The following is a 25,816-nucleotide window of genomic DNA, read 5'->3' as shown; positions in this document are numbered from 1 at the left end:
CAAGATATGCTTCTGGCATCAGCAAATAAACCCCTGTTTTGCTTAAAGGGGAGGGCACTGCTTGGTAGCTTAATGCACAGAATGGCTTAATGTCCTGTATATATTGATAATGCGTGAGTGCAGAGGGGCTCTTGTCTTTGTCGATAATAATCAAATACAAAGGGTTAATTAACAAAAGAAAACCAGTTTGGGCGTACTTCCCCTTTAAGCAGTATTCACAGAAGGCACAGTGGGAGCCATAATTAGAAGGCCATTTGTTGGCTCCTCGCGCTTTCCTCACGTGCCGACGGCACAGGATGGGGAATAAGGTGTGAAGTCTAAAGCAGCACCCGTCTGTTGGGCTGCATCTCGCCACTAAAATAAACCCTCGCTCCCGCCGCCCAGAGCAGCGCCTTCAGCTATTTATAGCCGCGCAAGTAGGAAATAAGCGGGGCTGCCGGAACTGGATTCTTCCCTTAGAATGGAATTCATTTGCACATATTAAGTAGTAGTTGAACTACAGCCCCTGTCAGGGGATACTGGGAGTGGGAGAGTAGTGCTGACAGTCAGATTTTTTTTGTCTAAAAATGAATGCACCCTCCATTAATCAGTCATTCAAACCACCCCCCCCCCTTTTCATTTAGTTCAACTGTGAAGCAAAGGATTCTGGAACTTGAAATCCCAAAATCTGCCGACAGGGCTTTCTGTCCCCCACCGCAGGCACATAATAGAAAGTGTATATTATTTCTTTAGAGTGGTAGTTCACCTTTACGTGTTACAAAATGGCCAGTCTTTAGCAACTTTTCAATTGGTCTTCATTTTTTATTGTTTTTGAATTACTTGCTTTCCTCTTACGTCTCTTTCCGGCTTTCAAATGGGGGTCACTGACCCCGGCAGCTAAAAAATACAATTGCCCTGTGATGCTACAATTTATCTTTCTATTCACTCCTATACATATTCCATTTCCTTATTTGAACCAGTGGTTGCTAGGGTAATTTGGCCCCTAGCAACCATATAGCTACTAAGATTCCAAACTGGAGAGTTTCTTAATATAAGGCTAAAAATCATTTTTATAAAGACACAAATAATAAGAATTACAATATAATATAATAAATAATAAGACCAATTACAAATTGTTTCAGAATAGCACTCTCTACAACATACTAGGAGTTAATTTAAAGGGGAACAACCCTTTTCACCTGGCCACATTCTAGCCAATTCATGATTTTCCTGTTGAAGACTTTCCCACACAGATAACAGTGGAATGACCAATCAGAATTTGCACCATTCTGATTGGTGCTGGCCATACATGGGCTGATAATTGGCCAGTGCAGGGCCGCCACAGGGGGGGTGTTACAGATTATTTGTGGGGCACTGGGGTTAGCAAGGATTATAGCCAGAGTTCTGGCATAATTGAGGAGTGGCCAGTGAGGGTAAGGGGGTGTGGCCTTGAATACCAAGTTTTTTTTTTATTGGGGTTCCATTTTACTTGTTGGCAGGGCCCTACAACCAGAGGGTCTAGGTGACCAATGGGTAATTAATAGGGCTTCCCCATTCCCCCGGGGTAAGGGCCCAGCTAACTTGGTAGTAAGGGGCACCATAATTACTGATGGCCGCCCCGGGCCTGTATATGGGGCCCATGGATCAATATTTGGCTTAAGATCAGGCAGCTATCTATTGGGCAGGTTTGAAAATCCTGTCAGTCAAGAACTGCATCGGCAGGTTGATGACCTCCTAGGCCAGTGGGCCCCCATAGGTTCCACTGTATGATCAACTGGATCAGCCCAATTGGGCCCAAAGCATGGGGGGGGGGCAAGCCACAATCTGCTTATTGGGTGACCTAGCCAAAGAGAAGATCCATTGGGCAGCTTTACTCACACATTGCCAGTTTGGGGGTCCCACACACAGCGGGATGGAGGGACAAGCGGTTCAGCACCTACCGCATTTGGTTTTACCGTTTACAGAAGGCAACAAAACACAGTAGGTTTGGCAGCAAAATCTTTAATTGGGAACAGTCTGTAAAATAAATATAACAATTTAGTATTGTTCAGAGGGAAAAACAACCCCCCCTCACCCATTAACAAGGATCCTCACAATATCTACAGAGAAAATTAGCTGATTAGATTACAATTAAGCATTTCCAAAAAAAAAAACCAAAAATAAGGCGGAACTGACTGCTGCCATTTATACAAATGTAATGACCCCCCCCCATCCCAAGAGAAATGGATTATGCAGCAGTATATATAAAATCTCACATAGACAACTGTCTATATACACTATTTATAGTTTATATACCAGAAAGGACTACGGCTGTTGGTTAACGCTTTAGAAACGGTTCCGTTAGAAGGCGCGACGCTCCAGCATTTTGACGCAGACTTAATTTCCTCCAATCACAAATCAATGAAACCAGCCACGTTTCGATATGGAAACAAATACAAAACAAAAAATAAAACAAAGATTAGCGGCGTGTGGGGGGGGGGGGGGGGCTATAACTGCCAGCCTTCCCAAAGGTGCCTTGGCTGCTGTTAAATGCTGGGAGTTGTAGTTTGGAAACAGCTGTAGGATCCATGTTTGACTTACAGGGAAACATAGCGCCATCTATAGGCTACACAAGGCATCCCCTTGCAGGGCACTAAGCTCTGCTCCAATGAGACATTGCCTCCAATGCTGAGAGAGTACAATAATCTAACTAACCAATCAGATCACTACACACAAGATCAGCTATGTAGTGAATGATGTTATTGGTTAGCACCACACCAGTATGGGAGTTATGTAATGAAACACCCAGTGGACTGAGAAAAAGAAACATTGATGTGATGAAGAGGTCTGTACATTGGACTCTAAGGTGCTATCAGTTCTATCCATAATCAGCGTATTTATCTATTTTATATTAAAAAAATGTATCATTAAGAAAGACACACAAGCCCCATCCAGCAGCTGGCACGGCGTTGGGCATCACGTGGCCGCTTCTGCCGTTTGCCGTCTATTCAGATGGTCGTCAAGGAAAATAAAGCAATAATAATAATAAGGCGGCTTTAATATGGGCCAAACCCAGGGCCACGACACAGAAATGGGGCCCAACACAAGCTTTAGAGAACATAACAAGCAAAAAATATGTTTCAATATAGAAAAGAGGTGCATTTGCAGCATGGGGTATTAGGTGTAATAGGGTGAGATTCCAACAACACTCGGGTATTCTGCACATTATCGAGGGTAAAGGAGATGTCATGACATGAACAGCCGGAATGAACGCAATGTTCCTGACCAGTAAAGGGGAACTTAGCCTGTACCTATGTACGCTGGGGTGTCAGTGACTGCATTATCCTGTTAGGAGAGTACTGGGAAAGGGTCTCCTACCAGCCCCGGCATTAAATGGGCTGCCCCACGGTGCATGTCAGGACACAGGTTGGCATTAGAGACAGCGGAGATGCTGTGAGGGCAGAGCATTGGCAAAGGATTCATGATCACAAGCTCAGCAGGAAATGAATACAAAAACAACATTTATACATCACAAATATCAACAAAAGTATTTGGGGAGACTGGTTTAATGTAGACACCATCATGCAGTCACTGTCATAAGTGCCATGTGTGGAAATAACAGAAGAAAGCAACATACACATATACATAGCTATGCCATACCCAGTGAGCAATGCAAAACAAACTCCTACCCTCAACCCGTAAGCTGCCATGAAAGTCTAGTGGCCTGTTCTGGATGTGATCTAGATATAGGAGAGCGCCAGCCCATGCACAAAGCAGCCCAACTGGGCCTGTGAGTTGATCAAATCCCACAGGAGATGCCATATATGCTCTAAGAATTGTGCCGCTTTTAACATTAAACCCATATTGCATGGACTCCTGTGGTGTTCCACAGGCTGTTGAACTAGAACTTCCATCACCATCCGTCCATCAGTTCTCTATGGAAACTGACCTTATGGCAGAAGTGAGAAGTCAGTGGGCAGTTCTACTTGCCAAGGAAAGGCTTTTCTTTCCTATTTATAAACCTTTGTATGCAATACAATGAAGGCTGCGCTAATTAGCGTGTACCCCTATGCACCGGCAGCTCATTAGTAACGAGGCAGAGTATGATCAGGCTAATTGTACGGAGGCAGCTTGGGATCTAGGGAAAAGGAGAGCAGTGCATTTATCCCAGAGGGAATGGAGCACCATTGTATTGTTGGAATCTCAGGCTGGTTCCTGGTCCGTTAGACTAACAATGCATATTTCCTATGTGTCTGTGTTTACCATGAAAGCCGGTGATATGAGTTACAAGACTGGGAATTAACACACATCCGACTTGTATTCACTCTCAGGGGTTCTGTTTCAGAGCAGAGGCTGCTGGTAGTAGTTCTGGGGTTGCGGAGCGATTGAATGGAGAGGAGCCGTCACGGAGTATCCCGGTGGCAGAGCAGATGTAGTGTTTTGATAGGCTGATGCATCGGACGACATGCCCATTGGCTGGCTGTAAGCAGGAAGCCCTGCGGCTGAATGGAGGGCGGAACTCTGGTTTAAATATGGGGAGTTTGAAACTGCGTCATGACCAGAGCTGAAAGAAAAAGAATTAGTCATTATACTTATATAGAGAGCAGTTTGATGTTTACCTAAAATCTATGTTTTCTACCATTAAATAAAACTTGCTTTGTATACAAATTCTGCATTAAAAAAAAAAAAAATAAGGTCACTGTGAGACATTAGTAAGGTACTGTGTGTTACCTCGGATAGGGCGGCTGGGCAGCCTGTGTTGTTACTGTAGAGTTGAGAGTTGGTGGCAAGGACCTCAGGGGTCCAATATGATCCGAGGCCATACTGTATCCTTGGGGGAGTGTCGCCGGCTGTACCTGGGGCATACTCTGCACCATATAGCTGCCGCCCTGTGCCTGGCTGTGATAACTCTAATATAGATGGAAAATAAACACAAAGGGGTTAATCACCATACTTCTGCAAGGGCAGGTAACAGCCCTAAGTCCCATTATTATCATGGCTGTCTGAAGGCAGGTAAGGGCCCTAAGTCCCATTATTATCATGGCTGTCTGAAGGCAGGTAATGGCCCTAAGTCCTATCCTTATCATGGATGTCTGAAGGCAGGTAAGGGCCCTAAGTCCTATCCTTATCATGGCTGTCTGAAGGCAGGTAAAGACCCTAAGTCCCATCCTTATCATGGCTGTCTGAAGACAGGTAAGGGCCCTAAGTCCCATCCAAATCATGGCTGTCTGCAGGCAGGTAAGGGCCCTAAGTCCCATCCTTATCATGGCTGTCTGAAGACAGGTAATGACCCTAAGTCCCATCCTTATAATGGCTGTCTGAAGGCAGGTAATGGCCCTAAGTCCCATCCTTATAATGGCTGTCTGAAGGCAGGTAAGGGCCCTAAGTCCCATCCTTATCATGGCTGTCTGAAGACAGGTAATGGCCCTAAGTCCCATCCTTATCATGGCTGTCTGAAGACAGGTAATGGCCCTAAGTCCCATCCTTATAATGGCTGTCTGAAGGCAGGTAAGGGCCCTAAGTCCTATCCTTATCATGGCTGTCTGAAGACAGGTAATGGCCCCAAGTCCCATCCTTATAATGGCTGTCTGAAGGCAGGTAAGGGCCCTAAGTCCCATCCAAATCATGGCTATCTGAAGACAGGTAATGGCCCTAAGTCCCATCCTTATCACGGCTGTCTGCAGGCAGGTAATGGCCCTAAGTCCCATCCAAATCATGGCTGTCTGAAGACAGGTAATGGCCCTAAGTCCCATCCTTATCATGGCTGTCTGCAGGCAGGTAAGGGCCCTAGGTCCCATCCATATCATGGCTGCCTGAATGCGCTCAGTATTTCTTGGTTGGGTGGCAAATCAGCAGCCGGGGGGGCCTTTATTTTGTCTATCCTTTTCATTATGATTTAGTATAACGTTCCTTTCTGTACTACAGTCAGTATGTGACGGATGCAGGCATGAATAACACAGTATAAGGCCCTATTGAGATGACTGTTCCCCTTTAATCCTTTTTCAGTATCACATGGCCAACTGTAGAGAACCCATTTCCAGCTCTTTCTCCATCAGATGTCTCTCTAGACAGTATCAAAGCGCTCACACAGGAAAAGAGATCAAAGCTCTCCCCCTCTCTATAGCAGATAACAAAGAGACCAGAATGGAGCCTTCCTCTCCTTTCCCTGCCCTAACTCTGCATCATAAAGGAAAACCTCTGCATTAGATAGAAAATATTGGCATCACAAATGGCATCTATTTTTGGAACTATAGATCAATTCTTCGTGAAAGGTTTAATCATATTAAAGCAAAGTGCTGCTGTACTGCTTTCTACATACAGCTAGTCAAATTACACAGCCCCAAGCTCTAATATTAAATACCCCAGGACTGGCTGCTTGGTGCCCCCCACTTGGTGGTATTACGCCCCATATCTTGACTGGCAGCTGTATGGGCACAGCTGGGTGTAAATAATTGGCAGAAGAAAGAAGCACTCACCTGCATAGATACCCCAGCAGGGTAATGACCCTGTGCCTGGGGCTTGTTATACACAGAATACATAGGAGCTTCATTCATTAACTTATTGTATAACTCTACGGCCTCCATTACTTTCACATTTAGTTCTGAGAGCTCGGAATGTTTCCTGATTGGGGGAAAAAAGGTAATTATCCAAATAGAAGATAACATTAAACTTATAGCGTAAGGCACATGAAAACATTCAGATATTGATTGCCCTCGGTAAAAGCATTCCCTCCATATCATTGAGGCAGTACACTGACCATATGTCTGCATGAACTCACCTGTCAATCTCTTGTAACCTATCGTCGATCATGGGGCCCATCTGCTGGCAGACGTCTGCACGAGTTAAAAATAAGACTTGGTGAGAAGCAATTTCCTAATGTGTGATGATTACAAATGCAGTAAGTTCTCATATTTTAACACTGTGAAAAGAGTGAATCTGAAGCAACAGCGCCACCTGCTGTTCATTTTGACTGGACCCAGCCCGTAGAAAATTAACATGTTGTGACAGTGGCTCTGCTTAGAACTGACCAGAGAAACATCTGATGATCATTTTCTAAGCAGAGCTACATTGCAAGATGTTAATTTTCTTTTGAAATTCATTTTCAGCCAAGTACTGGTTGTTGCTAGGTAAAAGAAAAGAAAGGTGCCCTTATTTATCGGAGATAAATAATGTGTTAGGGCTGCACTGGGATACAATATGTGCTTGCCATATAATAGCCGTACACAATATGAACAGTGTGAAGTCTCTGATGTTACTGGAAGCTCAGCTGCATTCTGTAAGAGTATTTATTCATCCATATCCATACTAACAGCAGGTTCAGATTAAGAGTCAGTACAGGCCCTGGCAATTCACGTAAACAGAGGCCCAAAAAGCCCCACCCTCATCAACAGCAGCCACTGTGGCATTTGCCAGAATCTACAGATTGCCAGTTAGGGTCAGACTAAAGGTGGCCATACATGAGCAGATTTTTTTTTTTTTTTTTTTTTTTTAAAAAGGGGATTACACCAATCTCCCCATATCCTCTACAGCCCCACGTGTTTCATATATAAGTTTCATGAGTGAGAGTGCTCTATCCACTAACTGACTCCACACATTCAGGGAGGGCCGGTTACTCCCCATCCAATGCATAATCACTGTCTTTTTGCCATAAAACAAAAGTGTATGGAGCCAAATTCTGGTTGCGCTGGTAGGTACTACATCATCAATAACCCCCAGTAAGCAGACCACGTGGTCAACTATTTGAGGAGTGCACAGTTCCAGGGCCAGGTTCTCCATTATGTCCTTCTAAATCTCATTATAGGGGAACATGACCAGACCATATGTATGACGTTGGCACCTGGGGTGTTGCATGGGGGGCAAAGATCATCTTGCCCTTTGCCAATTCGTAGCAGCTTATACATGGGCAGATTTAAGAGGCAGCCAATTCACACCCTTCAGACCGATTCTACATTCTCTGTCTGTGTATGGGGCCCTCCACTTCGCCTACCTGATCAATATGTGGCAGAAAATCAGGCAGATATTGATCGGGCAGGTTTCATCTTCCAGTTGGAAACCGCATTGGCTTATCAATGCAATCCTCACTCACCTGATAGTTCGTATTCATGATCAGATTAGCAGGATATTGCCCCAGAGGTGGGCTTATTGGGGAAAAAGGCCTGCTCATTTAGCTACCTAGCCCTATAGTGTATGGCCAGTTTAACAGTGATGGACAAACAAATGAGCCTCAGTCCTATTGTGCACTAAGCAACTGCAGCATAGGGAGGAATTTCTTAACTGTGCCAAAAGGCAAACTTGAATACAGGGATGGACCCTGTCTGCTGTGTGTAAGAAGCCTGTACCAAAGGTTGAACAGACCCAGGGTCGAACTGGGGGGTGCAGGGCCCACAGGGGCTCCCGCCCCAGGGGCCCTGCAGATGCCCCCGCCGGCCGTGTCCCCCTAACCCCCCCAGGGGCCCCACTAACTCCCCCCCACCGCAGGGCCCCTACCAGACGTCCTCCCCGAGCGCATATAAAATTAACGCGTCAGGGGAGGAACAGTCGGGCAGGGGGAGCGCCGGAAAGGGTCGGACAGGGCCCACCGGCATTTTTCCCGGTGTCCTGGCGGCCCAGTCCGACCCTGAACAGACCTATAACAGTAATGGTCCAGACCTATAACAGTAATGGTCCAAGTTGCACAAAGAAACTTCCCCTTAGGTTGTCTTTTGTGTGCCAGTGGCACTGCACATGCTCAGTAAGCTCTGGGCTGCCGCCGAGAAGCTAAGATTAGGGGTCGTTGGAAATTATCTAAACTACGGGGCTGGTTATTAATTAAATGTGACATAGACTGCACTGATTTCTATGCTGCATGAAATGGGAAGCATTTGGGGGCCGACTTTAGTACCAAGTTTTACTGCTAAAAGGCTGAGGCGGCCTCAGAAGCCCAAACTATACAGTCAGTTACATATCTGTGAGTAAGCACTGGGCACTCCTCTTATCCATACCTTCTAAATCCAGAAGAGCAGAAGAGTCAGGCTTGGGATCTGTTGGATCAATGCTCTGAAGCAGCTGTAAGGCATGATCCATTTTGCCCTAGAAAATAAGAACAACCCAACATATAACTGGGGTCTGAAAAACGAAATAGTTAAAGGGGCAGTACACACACAAACATACATACATGAGCTATATAAAGAGAACATATACTGAAAATCTATCCCACCTGTTCTTTTCATTAGCAAAAATCCATACTTTTTTAAGCTATAAAGCACAAAGGACACTGATGCCCTTGCAGTAAACAGCCTGTTACCTGTTAACCCTTGCTATATGGGGATAATATGGGGAGACTTAAGGGCACTACTGAGAGAACTGAAGGTATGCCTGCAGCTTGAGATTAACTCTTTATTAGCCTTTATGATGCCCCATGCCATAAGCGTAAGGACTGAAAAGACCAGAATCATTACGTACCTCGTCAATAAATACAGGCTCAGGTTCGGCTTTTGGAGCACTTTCTGGAATTTCCTCTAGGACAGGGTTCTTTTCTAACACTTAGATAAAAAAAAACATCAGTTTTAGGCAATTTCGATATTGCAGCTCCATACCTTGAAGACTTTACTTCAGCTGCTCCGTCAGTGTGCCGCATCTGCTTCCATATAATCAAGCCCTCCTTATTTGCCTTAGGGTGGCAATACACAGGCAATTTTAAGCTGCCGATTTGGCCCATTCAGACCAAGTCTGAAGCTCTTCTGCCCGTGTATGATCCCTCCTACAGGCCTGCCCAACCAATATGTGGCCAAAAATAGGGCAGATGTCGATAGGACGGGCTTAAAAATTCTGTATTCCCGTTAGCCTGATACCTCCCATTAAGGTGGGCACATCAGGGAAAGCCCTCATTCTCATTTACCGACCTCACCAATCAAGAGTGTGTATGGCCAGCTTTACAGTCCAGGCAGCAAAGCCTTAGGCAAATGCCCCATGGGGAGATAATCCACCCACGGTAGCAGGGCCGGTAAACTGCCCGCGGTAGCATAGTTTTATCACAACTGACTACTCTCTCTGTGGGTCATTAGCTTTAAGGGGGTCATATAGAGCTGATAACTCTGCCCCTCTAGACACAGCAGATTATTGGCTTAATATCAGTCGATATCTATCAGGTAGTTTAAAAAATCCAATTGGACAAGGAACGACTTTGTGCGTTGATTTGACCCTTTTCCATGGCCAAACAGTCAGATCCTACTCATTTAGCCAAACATGTTGCTGGCAAAACCATGTAAAGACAGATACCATTAGGTAACCCTGCCAAAGCAGCAGATCTTATGGTGTTTGGCCAGCTACAGAGGTGAAAAAAAATGAAAACAGAATAAAATGACTCATTTGCGCTGCTGGGACACACATCTCTGTGCTTTATAGTCCGTTTGCAAGGAAAGCTCATTAATCAGACGTCAATTAACATTTCCGATTCTTAGAAGAGATGAGAGCGGCAAACAATACCCATCTGCTGTGTACTGCTCAGTACGTAACCCCTGCAGAATGGGGTTTTGGAATATTATTATGCAGGAGAATACTACTATTATGAAGGAGGAGGCGGCTGAATCTGCACAGTATCTTTATTATAACAGGTAGATAGAAATGTTATAAACGTCTCTGCATTTGAAATGACTTTTACCTGACAAAATAAGTTGTTGTATGATATCAGACAGGGGTGACACAATGATAGCAAGTTTAAAAACCAGTCAAAGTACCTATAATTAGGGAAAAACTGATTTTCCTTCTATTTTGCACATTTGTTTTTACCCACTGCTTTCCAATATTTTGCCTTACACCTATTTTCTTTCTTGCGGGTTTTATGCCTAAAAATGGTCACCTACCTGAAGGCAGAAGGTAGGTTTTAAAAAACGATTTTATATTTCTACCTAATAAAACCACATGCTTTTCAGCTTAAATGTTTTTCTGCAACTATTTGGCTTATAGCACGCAGGGTTGCCCAGTATTCCGGCCAGTGCTGTAGCGCCCAAAACCTTAATTGTAGATTGTAAGCTCTTTTGGGCAGGGCTCTCTTCACCTCTTGTATCGGTTATTGATTGCTTTATATGTTACTCTGTATGTCCAATGTATGTAACCCACTTATTGTACAGCGCTGCGGGATATGTTGGCGCTTTAGAAATAAATGTTAACAATAATAACCACCCCTTTCGCCAGACAAATCAAAGCTTTTTTGGAGGAGTTGATACAATAGCTTGAACAAAAGGTATGCTCATCAATTCAATAAACCTGCAGTTTTATATGACGTACCTTCCTCTGGTTCCATGTTTAAAGATGAAGAGACAAAATTAGATGGAAAAAGTCCAACGCCCCTGTGGTTTTCGCCTTTCCACCAATTGGCATCACTGGTTAAGAGATTAAATATAACATGAAAAAGAGGGAACCACAGGCAGTGTATTGTAACAAGTTCCCATACAGCAAACAGATCTATAAAGCTCACGGGGTACAGCTGGGGACTAGGATATACCATATGTCTGTCTAAAATATACACTGCTATAATTCCAGGGGTATCCAGGCACAAATAAGCACTCACCCCAAATCTCCCCCTAACTGGCCTTCAGGCTAGACCCCCTTAGCCCATAACAAGGTTATAGATATAAAGTAACATTGGGGTAACAGTCACCCTGCTATAGTTCCAGGGGTATCCAGGGCACAAATAAGCACTCACCCCAAATCTCCCCCTAACTGGCCTTCAGGTTGGGCCCCCTTAGCCCATAACAAGGTTACAGATATATATAGAAACATTGGGGTAACGGTCACCCTGCTATATAGTTCCAGGGGTATCCAGGGCACAAATAAGCACTCACCCCAAATCTCCCCCTAACTGGCCTTCAGGTTGGGCCCCCTTAGCCCATAACAAGGTTACAGATATATAGAAACATTGGGGTAACAGTCACCCTGCTATAGTTCCAGGGGTACCCAGGGCACAAATAAGCACTCACCCCAAATCTCCCCCTAACTGGCCTTCAGGTTGGGCCCCCTTAGCCCATAACAAGGTTACAGATATATATAGAAACATTGGGGTAACGGTCACCCTGCTATATAGTTCCAGGGGTACCCAGGGCACAAATAAGCACTCACCCCAAATCTCCCCCTAACTGGCCTTCAGGTTGGGCCCCCTTAGCCCATAACAAGGTTACAGATATATAGAAACATTGGGGTAACAGTCACCCTGCTATAGTTCCAGGGGTACCCAGGGCACAAATAAGCACTCACCCCAAATCTCCCTCTAACTGGCCTTTATGCCTTATGTTACACAATATTGGTTTAAGAGACATCCTACAATAGTCTGAGCGATTACCCAAGAATGTAAATAAAAACTCAGATGGAATAAATAGAATTTACAAGAAAACCATAACTTATTTATGCATAAAGGGGAAATAACAGTATTACTGAAAGAAACATTCACCTGTCATCCAAAACAATAATGATTTCTCCGCTTTTAAACGTGAGCTCATTATCCTCCACTGCTTCAAAGTCGTACAGTGCCCGAACCTTCCTTGCCATCTTCTGGCTGTCATGCTGGGCATCCACAGATGGGTACAAGGTTTTGGTCTCGGTTGACTGCTGTTTATGCTCTTGTAACGACAGCTCAATGGCTTTTATTTGGAAGGCAAGAAAAAGAAATCATTATTACCATTTACTATATGAACCTATTATGTGCTCTTTGAGCAGTTAAATACTTTTTTTTATTGAACCCTTCTGTGGCCTAATTTCCATATGAAAATTAGGATTCGGATTCAATTCGGTATTTGGCCAAATCTTTCAGGAAGGATTCGGCCAAACCCAAAAACAGTTTGGCGCATGCCTACTTTAAACGAATTTCACTTTTATCTTGTGACACTCTTTACAGGCTGAGGCAGAATGAAAAGACATCAATGCGGCCCGTTTGTGGCTTTGATGCATTTTGCCAATCAGATCTCTTCTCGCTTATAAAGCACTTAAAGGGTTACAGAGTTTTCCCTGATGCAATCAACCCTGCTTGCCCTGGACTATATTTCTAATAACATAAACATCAACCCTTCTGCTGTCTCAGCATTTCGCTGGGTATCTGTGGGACACAGATGTTTGTTTTGCACGGCACGGTCATTTTTCATTTTCTACGACAGATCCATAAAGGCAAAATGTGCGAGCGTATGTATGTTTCTGCATGTGTTTATACAGTGGGATGAAATGCTTAAAATATAAAGCATGCTATAACTAATATTTCATTCTCAACTAGTCCTCCCCCATGTATCATGTTGCGATACTATAGCTAGAACTCATAGGATTGTGCCTGTATCACAGGCAGGGACACTTTTTTTTTGTAAGTAATCCTTTAGTTGCCCCCAGCCCAGTGGTAACTATCAGTTTATTTCATTAACCAGGAAATGGGCAGTTAGATATAGTAATCATGCTGGGCCAGGGGAGTGATCCTTACACAAGCTAGAGAACAAACGCTGACAGAATTCTGCCTTTCGGGGAGAGTTAAACAGTGTGCCCCTTTTTTACTTCAATACAGACACTGTCCCAGTTATAGGAAAGCTATCAGTATCACTTTTATTTCTACAGAAGAGAGAAAGCTGCCCTATCACTCGCCTCGGGTATGTATGTGCATAGGTCTACTGAAGGGAAGTGATTCCCCAACCTTTGATGCTGCTCCCAGTGGCCTCAAAGTAGGTGCCTATCACCAGCTTTTGGAAGCCCAGAGACCCAGTTTTACTCCAAGCAGAGCCTCCTGCAGGCTAGCAGGCCACATGGGGCTACCAAATAGCCAATCACAGCCCTTATTTAGCAATCCCAAAGAACTTTTTCTTTTCATGCTTATGTGGCTCACCTACACTTAATACAACTCACAAGTATAAAAGGTAAGGGACCCCTGTTCTAGGAAAACAGCTAAGCAAGCGATGTCCTGGGCACACATTAAAGGGGAACTATCGCGAAATTAATAATTCTTTAAATGAATAATTATATCAAATTATTAAAGTTCCTAAATATAATGCATTACACAATTTATACAGTTTTTAAAATATTTCAGTATTTATAGTGGTCCCACAGTAAGCTACTCCTCTACAAACTGGCCTCTAGCCAGCTCTGAAGTCGGAGTCGGGTTAATTTGCATATCAAGTCTGACCTTACTCTCATTGGTTGTTCTGCTGTCAATCATGATCGTTTTACTGAATGCCCAGTAACTTTCACATGACATCCCTTTAAAATCAGTGTAGGTAGTGGGGCGGCTGGAAAGGCTTTCCTCTCTAAACACACACATTTCCTGCTATCTTCTTCAACTCCTCCCTCCCCCCAGGTATGTGAAAAAGTAACATTGGTATTGAAGTGGCTGCAAAGATTTCCTTCTCCGTTCCCTGTTCACACATATCTCCTGATCTCTCCCTTCAAACCCTCCCCCTGTACAGCCGGTGCCTGAGAGTCTCAAAGCATTATTTAAACGTGAAAGTGCAACAGGTATAGCGAAGGGAGACACAGGCAGGCACTGATTCTGTCTTTCTGTGGGGGGAGGATTTAAACAAGGGGAGATAAGGAGTTATTTATGACGGTGGGGGAACGGAGAAGGATATCTTTTATGCCAATTCACTACAGAGCACTGCGTTTCTGCATGTATTTCTGGACTGGGGTAGGTGGGTTAAAGCAGGAGATTTGTGTACTTAGGTGGGAAGTAGAAAAGAGTTTTTCAAGTCACAGCACTACTCATCATGGTCAAGAAGGAGATAGCAAAGAAGCTAACACCATATAGTGTTGTTTAAATACTGGAAAAGCAGAATATAGCTTTTTTCTTGAAAAATAGACTTACTGTTATGATTAAAATATACTTCATAAAAGTGCATGAGCTATTTTTGGGTGCGTGCAGTGAGTTATAGTTCTTTGGTTGTTGAAACACCACCAATGCTTTTACAACATAACATTTTCAAATCAATGAGTATTAGTGACCAATAATTATGTGCCCCCAGTCCACTCACAGACAAATGAGATTTGCTTGCATAATATTAAGAATCACACCAACCTTCGACTTCCACATGACACTAAAATTTAAGGCTTATGTCACACGTAGCCTATGGCACATATTTTTGGCAAGCTAAAAAATGCTTGCCGAAAATACACTCCATACGCTTAAAACTCCCCCTACATGTGCCTGCACTCTAAATGGAATACGCTCGGGTGCAGGCACATGTAGACAATATCCACATAAAAACGAGACTTTACATTTTCTTGCGTTTTATGCGGATATCGGCTACATGTGCCTGCACCAGAGCGTATTCTATTCATTCAGGTGCAGGCACATGTAGGGGGCGTTTTTTGGCTTGCTGAAAATATATACCATACGATACGCGTGGCATTAGTCTTATACCGGCCACATATTGAATCCACATCCTGCTAATGGCTAATTAGTAGTGATGAGTGAGCCAGTCCCGTTTTGCTGCAATATTTAAGAAACGGAAAAAAATCATGAAACACATTGCACTCAATGGCCGGTTTTTGTGGTGACTTTTTTTTGTAGCCATGGGAGTCTGTGGGAATTTTTGCGCCAAAAAATAGTTACGATTAATTAGATGCGTGCTGCATGGCTGCACATAAATCTGTTTACTAACTTAATTGCTAACTATCCATGCAGGATGTGGATTCAGTATATGGCCAGTACTAAAGGTGTGAGGTTGCAACCCTACATGACACCCAAGCTAATCACAGGATATAACATTTTTTCAGGCAAAAATATCACAGGACTTGTGATATACTCATTTTAATCTCTGCAACCAAAAATAAGCATTTTTGGCACTTTTATAAAGCTTTTCTTAATCATAATAGTAATAGTGTTTATATATTCTATTTTTCTACAATTACCATTAACCCTTTTCCTGCCAAGCATATCGCTCCTACATGTTATTGTGCAGTTAGAGGTTTCTCTCTGCACTGGCAGCTTTTGTGCCTGGTGCAGACTTCAGAGTGTTGTTGGTCCTGCAACACGATTGTCACAGGACTGACCACAAAACAGCAGAGTGGGCAGTGCCCCTCTTGTTCTACAACCAGGTAACACACATTTTTGCACACACACATTTACACACATTTTCCAAAGTTAGTCTTTTTAGTTTTTTCTTCTTTTGCGCACACCCTATCCCCCTCTTTGTACTGTTAGGGGGTCTAAAGGCACATAACATGTAGGCTGGTTTTTAAGGCGAGGTCAGACAAAGCGTATCTCCGCTTTTCTCAGTCCTGCGCTTTTCTGCCTGAGAGAAGTGGATCCACTTCCTTATGCCGCTCTGTGTGCCTCAGTGTGCACACACAGAGCACAGCATATTGGAGGTTTGGCCTGAAAAACGTTCGCTTTCGCGTTTTCCAGGCCGACCTCCGATCCACTCTCGGGCAGTAACCATAGCCTTCAGTGCAGGCGTACGGATCCCCTTCTCTCAGCCAGGCAGAAAAGTGCATGGCTGAGGGAAGCAGAGATACGCTTCGTCTGACCTCGCCCTTAGAAAAGCCATAAAAAAATACTACATTTAGGAAAGATTTGCAGTTTGGTAGCTCGAGGGTCTTTGCCTAGTTTAGATTTGTCGGAATATGTATCTTCCAAAAATGCATGATTTTCTGGGGTAAACCTACCATTACTGAACTTTTTGGCTCAAAATCTAAAGTATGCAGGTTTCTGGAGTGGTGCTTTGCAAATTCAGTAGTGCACTGCTGGGAATATTTGCTCTATGCATGTCAAAAATCTCCATAGAATATATATATATATGTACAATATACATATTTGGTATAGGCACTTTCAGAAGACACAGGATACCAAATCCGTTGGTTTTGTGCAAAGCCTTGGATATATCTGTTTATATTAACAAAAATATGATTTATTTCTATTTTTTAGACATTTAAAAGTCTATATCTTGCTACAGAAATGGAATGGCACAAATTAGCACAAAATTGTGTATTATAATGAATTTAGTATATTAAAGAGGACAAATATCACCAAATATTACATATACTGCAGTGCAAGCAATAGTTCTGAATGCATACACTTTGCTTCCTATACATGTATATATTTTACTATGTACCATGTTCTCTTTTGTCTATATTTTTTCCTGGACAGTGTTTAGATCCGCTAATAAGATCCACAGATTTGCGTGTAAATGGATAACAGCCTTAGTTTGAAAGAGGGCATGTAGCAGTTGGAAGAATGCATGCATTTAGCATAGGGGAGGGCGGGACATTGCTACTGATTTTGTGACATCACAGCAAGGTGTTGCCACTCCCACTCAGCAATTGCTTGACCTGGCTCTCAGAGAAAGGTCTGTAATACTGTTTCTTTTATTTAAAAAAGTAAGCATTTTTGTTAAAACAATACATTTGAGAATATTATTGTTATCATCATATCTATCCAATTAGACAATTTAATTTTCATGATAGTTCCCCTTTAAGTTGTGTTCATAAACAAACTAATGCTAACAAGGTCTGGACTGGGATACAAAATAGGCCCTGGCACTTAAATTCCCAAACAGCCCCCCACCAGCCCACTAAATAGTGACTGTGTGTGGCACCTTACAGCAGCCCCTCTGGCATTTGCCAGAACCCACAGATTGCCAGTCCGGGCCTGATGCCAAGCACCTTTATAGTGACATGTGATGGGAAACTGAACTCACATATGTTTCTTTGCTTTCCATTTTCATTTTACCTATGTGACAATGCCAATTAAAAGGGCACTATAATAATTTGATTCAGGACAATAAACATACCTTTAGCGATATCGTCCTCCTCTTTGCTTTTAGCGGGTAATGCAGAGTTCTTCGGGGTATTTGAAGTGCTCTGTAAGGAAAAGTGCAAAGTGATATTGCACACAAATACATTTGGTACTAATCGCTAAAGTAGCTTCAGGTTCCTCTTCACTAGGGATGGCCAAAGTTTTCCCTTTTGCTTTCTTTAAACATCATTAATGCGGATTTAAACCCTAAAAATGTTTGCAAGTTACATTATATTTTCATTGATTTCTGAAACAGTAGCAGTTTTAGACTGCTACCAGCTTTCAGCCAGTGGTGTAACTACTCTGCATCCCCCTGCAAAAAAAGTCTTCAAAGGGGCCTGGCACAGAGTAGCAAACTTAACAGACCTATGCTTGGATACGTTGCCCCACTGCCCACCTCTCCTATCTCAGAGCCAGCATGGAACAGGGATTTATATCTAAAATGGAAGAAGCAGATGCGCTGCTCGGGCCCCCCAAAGGGTCTGCTTCCTCTGTTGTTAAAGTTTTCCTTTAAAGAGGGTTCTGTTATGTAATAAGCCTCAGAAAATATTGTCTTTACCACATCAGTAATTTTATATCAAAAGCTGAAGAAAAAAAAATTGCCAGTTTGACTTTGTGTTTTTTAGCGTTATTTATCCTTTTGCTTGGGAGCTCTCCAGTCTCGAACTGGTGATGGGGTCCAATCTACCCTAGCAACCAGGCAGTGGTTTGAATTACAGACTGGAAGACCCAAATAATAAAAGTTAACAAAATTGTTGCCTCGTGAAGAAAATAGTTTTTTTTCTGTCAAGGTCAGTGACCCCAATTAAAAAACTGGAAAAAGGTAGAAGTGGAATGGGAAAAAAAATACTCTTTATTAGCAGCCTCTCTTCAGCAGAACAACTGACCCAATCCAGGAAATGCTCAGTGTCAGCAGTGAATTCGTCATAAACATGCATTCAATAAATACACACACACACACACACATTAATATGAGCATTTCTATTAAAATGCATTTAATTAAATGTTAAAAATGGAACCTGCAAAAGTCAGCTCATACAATTCATCTCTTCTTTTAGATTAGGGGAAAATTAAATTGGTTTGCTGACCTTTATATTGTAATAGGGCTTTAGTTACCCTTTAAGACCACATCAAAGCTTGGCACCACTGTGACATACATGTACCCTCATACCTGGGGTGTTGATGATGGGAATGATATCCCTTCTTCTTTCAGGGATTTGATGGTGGCAGATATAAGACTAAACTGGGGATCCTTCTGGAACTCTTGTTCCCATTCAACCATCAAAGCCTTCAGTTTGTCACATACCTTGGGGTGCGCCTACAGAAGGGCAGTAAAAAAATAAAATAAAATAATGTATAATACATACACTTGCACTGAATGCATCACATATACAGAAGCATGGAGCTGGGTGCAGAGCTTCACTCAATGACATCAACTTAAAGGAACAGTAACACCAAAAAATGAAAGTGTTTTAAAGTAATTAAAATATAATGTACAGTTGCCCTGCGCTGGTAAAACTGGTAAGTTTGCAACAGAAACGCTACTATAGTTTATATAAAATGAGCTGCTATATCAACACTAGGGCAGCCATTGAAGCTGGGAAAAAGGAGAAAAGGCACAGGCACATCGCAGATAACAGATAAGCTTTGTAGAATATAATGGGGTTTTATCTGTTATCTGCTAAGTAACCTGTGCCTTTTCTCCTGTAAATGGCTGCCCCCGTGGCGACACAGAAGCTTTATTATATAAACTATAGTAGTCTTTCCAAGGAAAACACACCAGTTGTACCAGTACAGGGCAGCATTACATTATATAGAAATTACTTTTATACACTTTCATTTTTTGGTGTTACTGTCCCTTTAATTTCAGCTCTGACCCAACTGTATTACATAAGCATATGGCACACAGAAGAGGGCACACAAGGGGCATGGCACAGGGCATGCAGGAAGCAGTACTGCTCCAATTTTAGTCCTTTAAATCCTTAAGTCCAATTTTGGAATTTTTAGTTTAATACAACCTGGAAGGCAATATACAGTACAGTATACAGAAGGCTGCTATACAGTACTAAGACTGGTCAGGTCTGACACTATCTGTATGAGGCATTCTAGTAAAACAAGAGAACTGACCAAAAACTAAGAACCAGTTACTGAAAAACTCACCTTTGAAATAACACCACGCACTTCACTAGCAAATTCTCTGGAGCAGATCTCTAAGTGAAAAGCCTTCCCACAGTTTGACACAGAGGCCCCCAACAGCTGGAAATGAAAAGCAGATTAAAAAAAAACATATATATAAAATAAATTCAAGCCCTGTAGCAACTGTTGAACTACAAGTCCCAGCAGCTCCAGCTATAAAGAGAAGTTGGAAAATGGACCCTTAAATTTGGTGTCAACTAGTCACTGCCGGTGCCTAACTAATAGGTGATTTAGGGGTTGCCTCTCCTTTAAAGGGGTAGTTCACCTTTAAATTAACTTTTAGAATGATGCAAAAATTGCTAAGACAGTCTGCAATTGGTCTTTTTATTTGTTATGGTGTTACAGTTATTTATAGTTTTTTAGCAGCTCTACAGTTTGGTATTTTAGCAGCTACAAGGTTGCTATGGTGCAATTTACCCTAGCAAACCAGGCAGTTGGGAATATAAATAGAGGAGACCCTATATATAAAGATAAGTAATTAAAAGTAACAATAACATTGTAGCCTCACAATAGTTTTTGGCAATAGTTTTTGGTTTTTGGGGGTCAGTGATCTCCATTTAAAAGCTGGAAAGAGTCAGAAGAGAAAGGCAAATAATTCAAAAACAATACAAAAAAAAATAATGAATACCAAGGAATGTGACATTCTATAACATACTAAAAGTTAGTTACTTAAAGGTGAACCACCTCTTTAATTCATGTACTAGAATATTAAAATCTATAAAGACATAATCTAAAGATGCCCGTAATCCACCTGCCTACACAATTCTAGAATATTTTTTATTTTATTTTTTGGTCAGTTCCCCTTTAAAAGTCCTTCTCTTTGTAAGTTCTTCTGTAATCACAGCCAATCAAAAAGTTGGCAAAGGGTCTTCCACTCACAGTCAGAGCCTGCAAAGCCACGTGTGGAACTTTGTGATTGACTCTCTTCATTATGGATCGGAGGCCATCTTTTGCACTGAAACGAGAAGACACAAGAAGGTACAGTCACTGTTACGGATTTAGCAAAATAAAAAAAAAAAATCAGATGCCTAATAACAGCTACTACTACAGCTAATAGGTAACAAGAAGTAGTAAAAATAATAATAATTCCTACCCATTTGGAGTGTTAACGATTTTGTCACAGATGTCCATAATAAGTCCCCAGTCTTCACTGGTGTTGTATTCATTTGTGGCCTTTTCTATAAAGTACAGAAAGATAAATATGAGTGATACAATAACACCAGCTGCACAACACTGGCATGAAATGCATCAGCACCATCTAATTCTGGCCACTAGAGGTGCTTTCCTATCATTTCCTAGAAAGGTGAAGCAAGAATTATGGCTGTAAACGTCATGGGGCTGCTGTACAGTTCTTTATAGCCCCCTAGCACAGGCAGGATAAGGTATGAAAAGTAAAAGCAAATCACTACATTATTATTACAAAATTAAATTATGTATCTTATTAAAATAGGCAAAATGTGTTTTAAATACAGGCACCTTTAACTTGGCTAATGTTGGACAGGTATATATGTATATCTATCAGTATATATATATATATATATCAGTAAAGTACTTATCAATGGAAAGCCAGTCACGGGACGGGCATTGTGCATGTAACTGCTATAAAAGGTTAGCTAAATAAATAAGCAGGGATTACTGGCACTATATATCACAAGAAATCCATGCTGCCCAACTTCATCCATGTGGCAAATAAATGGATTGGGGTGTGCTTAACGCATTGGCACCCTCAGGCAGACACAGTGCCTTGCAAAAGTATTCAGACCCTGGGCCGTTATTCTTATTTTACCAAACAAATCCCACACTGATATTTCATTATCTGATTTACACAGATAGGGGCTAAACTGCACCAGTGTGGTTCCTATAGCATCCAAATCAGATATGTGCTTTCATTTTCTAAGTGATAAAAAACCCATTGCTCATTTTTTGCTACTGGCACCTATCTCTGTAAATCAGACCTTCTGTAAACTGGACACTAGCACCCTATGGGCACCCCTGACTTGCGCCAACTGCATGTTTAAAAGGAAAACTATACTCCCAAACAATGTAGGTCTCTATAATAGTATACTGCATAAACAAACGCATATGTAAAACCCTGCTTCATCTAAATAAACTATTTTCATAAGAAGATACTTTTTTAGTAGTATGTGTTATTGGATAATCCTAAATAGAAAACTGCCATTTTGAGAATCAAGAGCCGCCCCCTGGGATCATAGGATTCACAGTGCACACAAACAAGCCAAGGCACACATACATGCTAGGCCCCATCAGCCAATGAATGGACAGAGTACTATCTTTTGCTTCCATGCTACTTCCTGTTACAGTTATATCTGTATTATTTCCTGTCAGCTGATCTCTGAGGGAGCACCGAGCCCATCACTAAAAGTATGTAATATGTGCAATATTTACTGATTTATATATGTATTCCAGTTTGGTGAGGTTCTTTAATAGGTCACTGACAAACTCTCTGTTGGTTAAGTACTCATTCTGGGGGTATAGTTTCCCTTTAAATCTTTCTGACGTTTTATCACAAAGATCGAATATGTTATTTGGTAAAATGAAAGAACTGGTCATGGGGATGAATAACTTTGCACAGGACTGGAATGTATTTTACAATATTGACCATACTTCCATAAGAACTTGGCTGGGTGCATGACACTCACACTCCCTGGCATGGGTGGTTTATCCCAGATATACTGCACTATTTATGTTCCTGGCTGATAGCAGTTCCAGCAGGTTATTCTTTAGCCTAGGTCACTTATTACTAGGTCTGCGTATCACCCATAACAAATATTTGCTTTGAAATGAACCTTCCCCCTTGGCATCCGAATAGCAAGTATCATGTAGCTAAATATACAGAATACAGAACTAGTTATTACCTGTAGAATATACGGTGTGCCTAATGATGTCAGCAGCGATGTCACTTCTGTCACAACATGCTGGAATTTGTGGACTCTAAGTGAATGTTCTCCAACTTGAAGTAACAAATTACACGCAATACCATAGCGTCGGGGTTTGTTTAAAAGTGGCCATACATGGTGCGATCTGCTTGTTTGGGGAGATCGCCAAACGAGCGGATTGTCTGGGCTAATTATTCTTTAGCCATAGGTCTAAACCAGGGGTCCCCAACCTTTCTTACTCATGGGCCACAGTCAAATGTAAAAAGACTTAGAGCAACAGAAGCACCATAAAAGTTCATGGAGGAGCCAAATAAGGGCTGTGATTGGCTATTAGGCAGCCTCTATGCACCAGCTTACAGGGGCTTTATTTGGGAGTAAATCTTATTTTTATTCAACCAAAACTTGCCCCCAAGTCAGGAATTTAAATAACTCCCTGGTTTGGGGGCACTGAGAGCAACATCCAAGGGGTTGGGGAGAAACATGTTGCCCCTGAGCCACTGGTTGGGGATCACTGGTCTAAACGATCAAATAAAAACAGTGGGTATATCGGCTGTCGGATCAAGGAAACGCATCAACGAGCCAATGCTGTCCCAGATCTGATGGGAAAATAAAGCCTGCCCGATCTTGATCTAGTCCAGATATCGGTCAGGTAGGCCCATCGGTGATGCCCATAACTGGGCAGATAAGCTGCCAAATCAGTGTGAAGGACCCAAATCGGCAGCTGACAATTAAATGGATGGTCACAATTGTTCAGCTGGCCTTCAGTAAGCCTGTGTCTTTGTATCAGTTATGTACAGGATTTGCAACTGCATCAGTGGGGGTGGGGTAATTCTAAAGGGCCCCCAAGAGAACAAATGATGTGATCTTAAACCATAGAACAAAAAAATCCATAACCTGAGGACTCAATACAAAAATGAAAGGTACATCACATAATTGTACTATTTCTGAAATAATCAAGTTAATCTTTCTATTTCCTTTTTACATCTGACTTTATACATGCAGCTTTGTGTCCCCTCTGGAAAGGGCCCTACTGTCACCTGAATTCTGACTCCAGCTTGTGCATACAGATTGCTGAGATAGTTGCCCTTGCAGTCTTTGGTATGAGGGGTAAAAAAACATCCTTGACATGCCCTTTACCTGCAGATGCCATGATTTCCTTATCATAACCTGGTCTGTCAACAAAAAGCAGCCTAAGCCACTGCAGCATTCTGATTGGTTTGTCCTTACACTGGAATGTATTATATACAAAGCACATAGACAGCCAGTGCGCTACATATAGCCCTCACAATGACAAAAGCTGGTACAGGTATGGGACCTATTATCCAGAATGCTCGGGACCAAGGGTATTCTGGATAAGGGGTCTTTACGTAATTTGGATCTACATACCTTAAGTCTGATAAAAAAAAAAAAAACAATAAAACATTAATTAAACCCAATAGGATTATTCTGCCCGAATAAGGAGTAATTATATCTTAGTTGGGATCAAGTACAGGTACTGTTTTATTATTACAGAGAAAAGGGAATCATTTAACCATTAAATAAACCCAATAGGGCTGTTCTGCCCCTTATATCTTAGTTGGGATCAAGTAAAGGTACTGTTTTATTATTAGAGAGAAAAGGGAATCATTTAACCATTAAATAAACCCAATAGGGCTGTTCTGTCCCCAATTAGGGGTAATTATATCTTAGTTGGGATCAAGTACAGGTACTGTTTTATTATTACAGAGAAAAGGGAATCATTTAACCATGAAATAAACCCAATAGGGCTGTTCTGCCCCCAATAAGGGGTAATTATATCTTAGTTGGGATCAAGTACAGGTACTGTTTTATTATTACAGAGAAAAGGGAATCATTTAACCATTAAATAAACCCAATAGGGCTGTTCTGCCCCCAATAAGGGGTAATTATATCTTAGTTGGGATCAAGTACAGGTACTGTTTTATTATTACAGAGAAAAGGGAATCATTTAACCATTAAATAAACCCAATAGGACTGTTCTTCCCCCAATAAGGGGTAATTATATCTTAGTTGGGATAAAATACAAGGCACTGTTTTATTATTACAGAGAAAAGAAAAATGCATTTTAAGAATCTGAATTGTTTCATTAAAATGGAGTCTATGGGAGACAGGCATTCTGTAATTCGGAGATTTCTGAATAACAGATCCCATAGCTGTAATAGATGTAAATGATATACCAGCCTGGCCATCTCATCCCTTTATCTAGAGGAAACATATGAAGCAGTATGGCAGGAGCGTACTGACACTATTGGGGATGGGATAGGCTGGTTAGCTTTGGTTAGAGAGTGGCAGGATGATTAATTAAAGTACAAATGTGATTGGTTGGCATGGGTTACTGGGCAAGTACAAATGTTACTCTTCCCCTCCTGTATCGGTTATTGATTGCTTTATATGTTACTCTGTATGTCCAATGTATGAAACCCACTTATTGTACAGCGCTGCGGAATATGTTGGCGCTTTATAAATAAATGTTAATAATAATAATAATAAATGAGCCCATGTGGGATACCAGAGCTAAAGGCCATTGCTGGCTTCTGGATAATAAAGTAGGCATGACGTGACAGCTTTTCTCCCCAAGAGGTTCCTCAGCAGCCGCGGGTTTTACTACATGGACCAATAATACTGAAATCCTTTCTGTTACTGAACTATAACTCTCCAACAGCCGCAGGCATATAGGGGTCGCTGAGGGTTGTAGTTATACAGGAGCTGCATATTCCCCGTATGGATGCCCGTGTTCCAGGGATAGCACTTACCCACATCCTGATCAAAGGGATTAGAGCCGAAGAGCGGCATGCTGGGGCGATAGGAAGGCGAGAGGTCCGTGTACAGTGCTGGGGCCCCGCTGCTAGCCTGGCTCTTCCTACTCCGGCTTCCTCTCTCCCCAGTCACAACATCCAAGCACAGAGGCTTCCGGGTCTGCCCGCTCACCGCCTGACTCAAAAACAAGTGCCGCCGCGCTTGGGGAATTATTCTATATTCATACGCTGAACTCTTTTACAAAAGGAACCTTTAC

General features: G+C 42.2%; 1 protein-coding gene across 1 annotated transcript; it reads right to left on the bottom strand.

Annotated features, from left to right (window-relative positions):
• Positions 1-1,964: 1,964 nt before the first annotated feature.
• Positions 1,965-25,816, bottom strand: stam2 (signal transducing adaptor molecule 2). The gene is made up of 14 exons (XM_002936656.5): positions 25,557-25,816; positions 20,982-21,066; positions 20,768-20,843; positions 19,853-19,948; positions 18,864-19,010; positions 17,688-17,757; positions 12,383-12,572; positions 11,224-11,318; positions 9,400-9,479; positions 8,940-9,027; positions 6,737-6,791; positions 6,435-6,579; positions 4,690-4,868; positions 1,965-4,522 (listed from the first exon to the last, which is right to left on the bottom strand). The coding sequence occupies exons 1-14, from the start codon at positions 25,594-25,596 to the stop codon at positions 4,300-4,302; spliced, it is 1,569 nt and encodes a 522-aa protein (XP_002936702.1). The 5' UTR covers positions 25,597-25,816; the 3' UTR covers positions 1,965-4,299.

Source organism: Xenopus tropicalis, chromosome 9 (genome assembly GCF_000004195.4).
Source record: "Xenopus tropicalis strain Nigerian chromosome 9, UCB_Xtro_10.0, whole genome shotgun sequence".
In the NCBI taxonomy this organism is placed as follows: domain Eukaryota; kingdom Metazoa; phylum Chordata; class Amphibia; order Anura; family Pipidae; genus Xenopus; species Xenopus tropicalis.
This window is presented reverse-complemented; position numbering and strand designations above follow the sequence as displayed.